This window comes from Capra hircus, chromosome 17 (assembly GCF_001704415.2).
Source record: "Capra hircus breed San Clemente chromosome 17, ASM170441v1, whole genome shotgun sequence".
NCBI lineage: Eukaryota > Metazoa > Chordata > Mammalia > Artiodactyla > Bovidae > Capra > Capra hircus.
In genome coordinates, this window is record NC_030824.1 from 14,136,550 (window position 1) to 14,146,040 (window position 9,491).

The 9,491-nt window shown below is 43.9% G+C and overlaps 1 protein-coding gene across 1 annotated transcript; it reads left to right on the forward strand.

The window, feature by feature from the left end:
• PEBP1 (phosphatidylethanolamine binding protein 1) lies at positions 2,599–7,048 on the forward strand. The gene is made up of 4 exons (XM_005691461.3): positions 2,599–2,868; positions 4,008–4,117; positions 4,510–4,610; positions 6,224–7,048. The coding sequence occupies exons 1-4, from the start codon at positions 2,734–2,736 to the stop codon at positions 6,439–6,441; spliced, it is 564 nt and encodes a 187-aa protein (XP_005691518.1). The 5' UTR covers positions 2,599–2,733; the 3' UTR covers positions 6,442–7,048.

The following is a 9,491-nucleotide window of genomic DNA, read 5'->3' on the forward strand; positions in this document are numbered from 1 at the left end:
CTGCAGAATTGTTGGGCTTCCCTTGTAGCTCAGCTGGTAAAGAATCTGCCCACAATGCGGGAGACCTGGGTTCAATTTCTGGGTTGGGAAGATCCCCTGGGAAAGGGAAAGGCTACCCGCTCCAGTATTCTGGCCTGGAGAATTGAAGGAATGTATAGTGCATGGGATAACAAAGAGTCGGACATAACTGAGTGACTTTCACTTTTAACCACTGTTTTAATGGAAGTGGTTCTAGTTCTCTCTTTCACACACACATTCATTTCAGTGACATTTGTAAAACGAAAAAACAACAAAAAAGCATAAACGTCCAACATAAAGAAGTGAATAAACTGTGGTGCATCTAGAGTGGACAAAGCCATTAAAATAATGAAGTTTTTAAAAAAAATTTTTTTGGGATGTGGATCATTTTTAGTCTTTACTGAATTTGTTACAATATTGTTTCTGTTTTATGTTTTGGTTGTTTGGCTGCTAGGCATGTGGGATTTTATTTCCCCAATCATCAGGGACTAAAGGCACACCCCTTGCATTTGGGGAGAAGCCTTACCACTGTACTGTCAGGGAAGTCTCATGAAGATCTATTTTTAATACAAATATTCTACAGTGGTAAAGTAAATGTAATTGTTTTGGTGAACAAACAGAACAAAATTATTTCTATTCATAATTTTAAAACTGGAAAGATATGTCCCAAATTGTTACCGATGTTTATGTCTAAATAGTAGAAGCAATTCTTAATTATTTCTTTGGATTTTTTAAATCTTAATTTTCTACAAAGCACTTGTATTATTTCCTAGTAGTAACTAAAAAGCAACAAACAACTTGGGGGGTGGGTAGTGATCAGTGTCAAAAACTGTCCTATGGTCATACTGCTAAGTCGCTTCAGTCGTGTCCCACACTTAGCAACCCACAGAAGGTAGCCCGCCAGGTTCCTCTATCCATGGGATTCTCCAGGCAAGAATACTGGAGTGAGTTGCCATGCCTTCCTCAAGGGATTGAATCCAGGTTTCCTGAATTACAAATGGATTCTTTAATGTCTGAGTCACCAGGGAAGCACCCCACTCCAGTACTCTTGCCTGGAAAATTCCATGGATGGAGGAGCCTGGTAGGCTGCAGTCCATGGGGTCGCTAAGTCAGACATGACTGAGCGACTTCACTTTCACCTTTCCCTTTCATGCACTGGAGAAGGAAATGGCAACCCACTCCAGTGTTCTTGCCTGGAGAATCCCAGGGACGGGGGAGCCTGGTGGGCTGCCGTCTACGGGGTTGCACAGAGTCAGACACGACTGAAGTGACTTAGCAGTAGTAAACAGTGCCGATCATATTTAGCAAAAATAAAGCATCTGGTGGCCACAACGAAAGCAGTTTTGAGGCAGAGTCACTTGTCAACAAAGGAGGAATAGTAACTATGGTTTGTTGACTACAACAAAAATGCACAGCATAGTTCTGAGGAACTGCTTGGAAGAGGAAGGGGGAGAAGCCAGTACATATGTAATTTTGGCTAAGGGGTATGTGTGATCAAGCTTAAGTCTTAGTATAAGGTTGCTTCTAGGAGCAAATAGTTCATGATTTTAACGCGTTTTAAAAAAAGTATGGAAAGATGCAAGAATCTGGATTAATTAAAAAAAATTCTCTTAGAATGTATCTAATTATCTAATAGTTTTGCCTTTTCTTCCCCAAAGCACAAAGTGCCTCGTTCTGTCCTGAATACCTTTCAGGGTACCCTATATTGTAGGCCGGGGACTGCAGTGGCTGACTTCTTTCTTTTAAAACTGGATGGTAGCAACTATACTCCAATAAAAATTAATTAAAAAAAAACACACTAGATGGTGAGCAACATTCCTTGTTTCACAAGTTAAAAAATCATTTCTCAAAAAACAAAAATTTCCCCCAAATCTTGGCAAGACCAAGTGCGGTTAGGAGAATCATACGCTATGTGCAAATATTCTTGCCAGTTGAGAAAAGCGCAGACGGAAAGAAAGTGAAGTCACTCAGTCGTGTCCAATTCTTTGCGACCCCATGGACTGTAGCCTACCAGGCTCCTCAGTCCATGGAATTTTCCAGGCAAGAGTACTGGAGTGGGTTGCCATTTCCCTCTCCAGGGTATCTTCCCGACCCAGGGATCAAACTCGGGTCTCCCGCATTGCAGGCAGACGCAAGAGGGGATAGGAGAATCAAACGGTGTGTGCAAATATTCATGCCGGTTGAGAACAGCGCCGACAAGCTCCCCCCAAGACCTTCTCCAGGCCGTTACCGAAGCCAGTGAGCATGCGCAAAAGTACAAAGAGGCGGGGCAATGTGGGTTGCTTTAACAAGTGCGAGAGAAAAGCAAGGCCTTACCATTTCTGCATTTATAAGGTTGAACAAAAAAAAGGCAAAAAGCTTAAAAAAAATCGAAAGCAGCTCAATTGTAATTCTTGAAACAACAGTCTTGCAAGCTCAGTCATAACTCTTGGGAACTCCTCCAGCAGCGAGTAGCTAGATCTCCCTCTGCAAAAAGAAAGGCCAAGCCTGGTGCATTGACCCGGGAGCGCCGGACGGCCCGCGCTACAGAGCTCGACCAATCAGAGAGCAGAGTGGGCCTCCCCGCCGGTGACTGGAGGAGCGGGGATGAGGCGGGGCGGTGGCTCAGGCGCATTCCCTCCTCGGCCGTGTGACTTGAGCTACCTCGGTACAGTGTGCAGACTGCTGTGAGTCCGCAAGCCGCTTTCTCTGCTGTCTGACCTGCTCGGCTCCGCGATGCCGGTGGACCTCAGCAAGTGGTCCGGGCCTCTGAGCCTGCAGGAAGTGGATGAGCGGCCGCAGCACCCGCTGCAGGTCAAATACGGCGGGGCGGAGGTCGACGAACTGGGCAAAGTGCTGACACCCACCCAGGTACCGAGGGCGGAAGGGGTGCAGCTGCTGGCGGCTCGGAGGCTTTTAGGTCGGCGACCCAGTAGAAGTGGGGAGGACGTTCCGGCCTCTAGTGCGCCGGATCCACTTAGGGAAGGGAGTCGCGGTGCCCAAGCCGCAGGCCTGCCGATCGCTCCCTCCCCCTAACCAGCGCCCGGAACCTGGCACGTGGCGGGCGGGGCTTGCCCTGTGGAAGAAATTGATACACTCTCCTGGGACTTCGAGGAGCAGGCAGGGGAGGAGGCCTTTCCCCGGAGGAAGTGGGCAGTGGCTGCTCACGCCCCCAGAGTGTCCCCTCCCGGCCGGGAATATTAGGCCGCAGTATGGGGAGTAAAAGCCCCACCCGAGGGCATTTGACGCATTACGTAACTAGTGAGCAGCAGGGCCCTGTGATTCCTCCTTTGTTTTTAACGGTCTGGAGCTGGAAGCTACCCAAAGGTAGGTGCGTTCTGCAGCTGGAAGGCTCGAGGGTAACGGCCGGGCCGGCCGTGTTTTACCGTTTGTCTTTTGACCCCCGACCCCCTCCCCACTTGGCTAAGGCCTAACCAGGTTCTGGCTGCTGCAAGTGGGGGAACTAGGTGCTCGGACACCGTGGCCAGTAGTTGGTCCTGAAGCTTCGGGGCAGCAGTGCGAATAAACAGTGCTCAGATGGTTTATTAATTTAGATGTTTACAGAGTTTATTGTTTTGTGTGTGTAAAGTGCCCGTCTGGCAGCCTCTTTTTGCCAAACTCACTGTCCACGTCTGTCCATCTTGGTTTTCTCTGCCCTTTTAAATGTACACTTAATTCAGATTTCACTTTAGCAGCCCCCAGATAATGTGGTCTCCAGTCTAGAGATTGTGTCGTTGCAAATAATGTAAGGTTGTAGTCAGCAACCCTTGAAATCCTGACCTACCTCTTTCTGTTAATAACATGCTAGGATACTAGCCCCATAGTGTTGTTGGGACTAAAATAAATAATGTATATTAAACATCAGTTCTGGGTTCTTAGTAGAGTCAGTACAGTTGAGCTTTTATTAATAATTTCTGTGCTTGACCTTTGAGGAATCCAAGGTCAAAGAAAGAGTGCTGGTTTTTTCAGCATTTCTGACTTTTAAGCTCCAAATCTGTTCCTTTCTACAGGTTAAGAACCGGCCCACCAGCATTACATGGGATGGCCTTGATCCAGGTAAATTGTACACCTTGGTCTTGACAGATCCGGATGCTCCTAGCAGGAAGGACCCCAAATACAGGCAAGTTGGAGAAAGATGGGGAATAGTGGGTCATCCAGTGTGACCCAGTGCTTCTTGCACTGTGTAAGTCCCTTGCTGGACATGCTGTGTGGGAAGAAATAGACTCAATTTGGGGTGTTCACGTCCATGCTTAAACCCAAGTGTGCTTTTTGCTCCCTAGAGCAAGATTCTAGAATAGCCGAGAGCTGGATCTGCTCAGGCCTGTTTTTGTACAGCTCCATGAGCTGAGAATGACTTTAACATTTTTAAAAGAGCAATAATACTTTGTGACATGTGGACATTACATGAAATTCAGACTTTGGTATCCCTAATTAAAGTTCTGTTGGCTGACTTTGCCTGTGATTTTGTCCTGACTTCCTGTGATGCTGATGGTCCTCTCTTCCTCCATGTAGGGAATGGCACCATTTCCTGGTGGTCAACATGAAGGGCAACAACATCAGCAGTGGCACGGTTCTCTCCGATTATGTGGGCTCTGGGCCTCCCAAGGGCACAGGTCAGTAAAGGTTGCATTTGGAAGGAGATGGGAGGGGAGCCTGGGTGTATATTAGGATTGGTATAAAGTGCTACAAACTCTTAGTCTAGTTTTTAGAGTTTTTTATTTATGAGAGCCCTTACCCTAGTGAAGATTTTAGGCAACTCAGTTCCCCTCTAAAGCAGCTGCCTGACGGGGACATTCAGACCCATTATAGTGTCAGGTGGCCAGAGCCCTGGGTACTTGGTTAGATGGACGTTTTTTTAGAGAATAGTGTATTGGACCTCGCCAAGTTGGATCAGTGCTGCCTAGGCTAATGGTGGGAGATGCGCTGTTATCATGTTGTGCCTGACAGGTGTTTCCATTTCCTGGAACAAGGAACTGGAATGAGGCAGAACACTTGATCTTGTACACACTGTTTATAAGTTACTCTGAAGAGGTACAAGAAGATCCCTGACAAGGGACCTGGTTTATCTGTAGGCCCAGAAGCTCAAAGCCCTCTCATGCATTCATAAGAGGGACCTCTCTCCCAAGCATCTCTTTAAGTTCTCTAGAGCCAGTTATAAAATCAGGCAGTTTAATTATGGAAAGTATACCTATGAGAATAAAGCAGTTCTCTCAAGTAGCAGCTGTGTTCTCATTAACAAAAAAAGCTTCAGTGACTCACTTCTTTTTCCTTTTCACATTTGTTTAGTAAGGTATAATTTAAATATAATAAAACACACAGATCAGGAGGGTTTAATCAATAAATATTGACCACTGCATACATCCATGTTAGCACCATGGGAAATAAGATGTAGGATGTTTCTGTCACCCCAGAAGGTTCTTAAGGGACTTTTTAAGTTAAATTTCCCCAGAGCTAATCATTTTCTGGCTCTTCTCTCTATGGATTACTCTTGCTGTTCTTGTATTCTTATAAATGGTGTCATGCAGTATGCATTTGTGACTGGTCTTCTGGATTTAAGGTAGTGTCTATGAGACTCATCCATGTTATTATGAGATTAGTAGCTCCTTCCTTTTCATTGCCAAGTAGTATTCCCTTGTGCAGATATACCACAAATATACCTCAGTTTGTGTAGCCATTCCCTGGACATTTGGCTTGTATTTCTAGTGTTTGGATATTATGAATAAATTTGCTGTTGCCATTCTTGTCCTTTTATGGGCATGTTTCCATTTTCCTTGGGTAAATACTTAGGAGTAGAATTGTTGAGTCATAGAAGTCCAAAATGGTTGAAAAATGTCTATGCTCTAATCAGCAGTATTTCAGCAGTGTACTGAAAGAAAGTTTCAGTAGCTCCATATAAGATCCATGCCATATGTACTGATAGAACCATTCCAAGATTCGTCCATGTGGTAGCATGGGACAGGATTTCCTGCCCCCTTTTTTTTAAGGCTGAATAATATTCCACTGTATATATATACACTATGTTTTGTTTATCTTTTCATTTGTCAGTGGACATTTGGAGGGCTTTCACCTCCAGGCTGTTGTGAATAAAGTTGCAGTGAACTTAGCCCCCTCTCATAAACGGAGTGGTCTGGGTCCCTCCGAGTTGGTGCATTCTCAGAAAATGGGTCACATCTCCCTCTCAGATGCTTAGCTCTGTGTATGTCTTCCCTCCTGCCTCTCCCTCCAGGCCTGCACCGCTACGTCTGGCTGGTTTACGAGCAGGAAGGACCACTGAAGTGTGACGAGCCCATTCTCAGCAACCGATCTGGCGACCACCGTGGCAAATTCAAGGTGGCCTCTTTCCGCAAAAAGTATGAGCTTGGGACCCCAGTGGCCGGCACATGTTACCAGGCCGAATGGGATGATTATGTGCCCAAGCTCTACGAGCAGCTGTCTGGGAAGTAGAGGAGATGGACGCTGTCCCAGAGTTCCCAAACAGTGTTTCAGTTTAGTGATGCATGTAGATTTTCCTCCATCTCTCTGCCTAAGCCCTGAGCAGTCAGATTTAGATTTAGGGTGACTTTTCTTTCCTTCTGCCTGTATTGTATAATTTTAGGGGGGTTATGTTTTGATCAAATTTGAACTCCGTTTTGGTGGGGGATTCTTTGGTACTATGATGCAGTTTATCAAAATGTTAATACAAGAACAACAACCCAGATGTTAAAGAAGAAAAAAAATTCTGGTAAAAGACCAGGTCTGCGGTATTAAAACAGAACTTCAAAGAATCTTTAAGGGAGGTTGAAAACAAAAAAGAGATTGATTGCCTCTGCCTTTGTGAGCCTGAGCACAGAACTGTGTGTGAAGGCACCTACTGGCATGTATTTTCACGGCTCTCTCTCACCAAGACAACCAGGGGCCTGCATGTCCACTAACCCCCAACATCTCAGGCTGGTTACTGCGTGTCAGTGTCCCGCTATGGCTCCTTTAAAGAGCAATACTGGAAAAAGCTCCATAGAAGAAGTTGCTTTGCTGTTAAAGCCTGGCCATCTAGGTGAGCAGCACGGCTGGGTAAGAGGTTATCAGAATCTGAGAGTCTGTGCTTGTTAAATTGATCACTCTTTGGTTTAAAAAAGAAAGCCGAAAAAAAAAATAAAAAAATAAGAAAGCCGGTCTGGAGTTGGTGAATGTTATGTTAATTTTGCTGTTTGCTTATAGTTGAATAAAAATAAAAACACTGTGGATGAACGCGGCCTTCAGATACTTTGCCTTTTTTGGTGTGGGGTTTCCTAAATAATGAGACATCAAGAGACAATCTCTAGGGAATTCCCTGGCAGTCCAGTGGTTAAGATTCTATGCTTCCACTGCAGGGAGCCTGGGTTTGATCCCTGATAGGCGGAAGATCTGCAAGTCATGTGCTGCAGACCAAAAAGAAAAAACCCCCTGACCATCTGTTAAGTGAGAAGCCCCTTTCCCTGATCAGCAGTGACGATTGGGACTTGATTTAGGAACTATACAGGGGGTTCATACTTGTATACGTGCCATTACACAACAGCAAGAGCAACTATTAAAACTGGAGGTCTTAAAAAAAAGTCACAAAACTTTAGGCCAAATCTTGCCTGTAAAGCACCTTTGTATTTTCTAAGTGGTCCTTTCCAACCTGAGCGTGAAGCTGGTTGAAAACATTCCCTTTTGGTGTAGTTCAGTATTGAAACCACAACAATGACTAAGAAGTTAGTCCACGCTTCTCATTGTTCCGACCGTGATCCTATAGATCAGTACCAAAAAAGGCGGGGAAGGGGAGGCGGAGGTCTGTTTCACTGACCTGGTCTGTAATGGAGAGGCATTCAGGCCAGACCTGGCAGTGTCAGTCAGCAGGGCTGGGCCTTTCCCCACCTTTGGCTGCAGTACCTCCTCCTTTGAAAAAAACTGTTGGGAAATGTTGCCTCGTGTAATCTCTGGGGATGAGTAAGGGAGAAAGTAATTTTTTTTACCGTCAGGGTTTTAAAATTCAATTTTTAAACAATATTTTGTAAAACAAAAGCTATAAAGGGAATGGGTACCCTATTGCCCTTAAAAATAAATGTAAGGGACTTTCCTGGTGGTCCAGTCGCCAAGACTGGGCTTCCAATGCAGGGGGCCTAGGTTCAATCCATAGTCGAGAAACGAGGTCACTCACGCCACAACGCCCGACCAAATACATACATAAATATATATTTTTTAATGTGAGAAGCAAGACATGCACTTGTTAAGACAAGGTAAAGAAAATGCCTAGCCTCCTCCATGGCAGTTAGCAGTTACTTGTTTTCTTTCAGAAGCAAATGTAAATATTCATATCAGCATATATCTGCATATATATTGTTTAAAGATTAGTCTATACACTGGTATACATTGTTCTGTACTGTTCCCCCTAGCTAATGTACCTTCATGTCATATGTCTTAAGTTAACAGTTCACTACAATTCGTATCATTATTTTGAATAAATTATCTACTTTATAGATGTTCCATAATTAACCAGTCTAGTGCCTTCTGTGGTTAGATTATTTCTGGTTATTTGCTGTTTTAAAGAGTGCTTCAGCAAACTTTTCTATATGTATAAAATGCTTTTGTGAGTAATTTAGTGGGGTAAATCCTTAGCATTTTCAGTTCTGATACTGATAAACCATCCTCCAAAAAGATCACTCTGATTATATTCATGTCAGTGGTACATGAAAGCACCTGTTTTTCCATCTGCTTACCAATTTTCTCAAACTTTACCTGTTTGAACAGTTTGATATTTATGTATATTTTAAATCATTTATTCTTTTTCTCTAAACTCCTGTTTTCTTTGAAAGTTTTTAAAAATCTGCTAACTCACAGTATTTTTTTGATTCTAGATACAGAATCTAAAGAGTAATGAGGAATTATAGTAATCTATTAGTTTCCTTGTTAAAACAGGTATGGACTCATAAATGATTCAGAAAAAGGTAAGCAGCCCAACCAAAAGTATCAAGTATATGCACAAGAAGTTCACACAAAAAAGAATACATATGAAAACATATTAATAACCTTAGAAGCAAGGGGATACCCTGTTTCACCTGTTAAATTGGAAGAAGTGAATTTGCCCTCAGGCACCCAGCTAGGAAGTAGGGGATTCTGGTTCTGAATGTAGCTCTGGCCTCAGAGCCAGCTCATCACCACTTCACCCACTTGCGCACTAATTCCTTTTGAGGTTTAGTATCCTCGTGAAAAAATGGGTGGGAGGGAATCATTAATCTGCCTTATTTACCTCAAAGGGTTTTGGAGAACCAAAAAATGATCTGTTGAGATTAAATGGATTAAAACAGATTAATAAACTTGACCTGACTGACATACAGGGATCATGTCTACAAATGGCTCACTTTCCTAAAGGCTACACAAAAGTGTGTCTATAGGTTTTAGAACAGAAAGACACAGGAGTCTGTTCTGTAACATGGTGCAGCTTTAGCAGCCCTGCAGAGCCCAGTATTTCTAATAAATCTGAACCCTTGGGAGCTGCT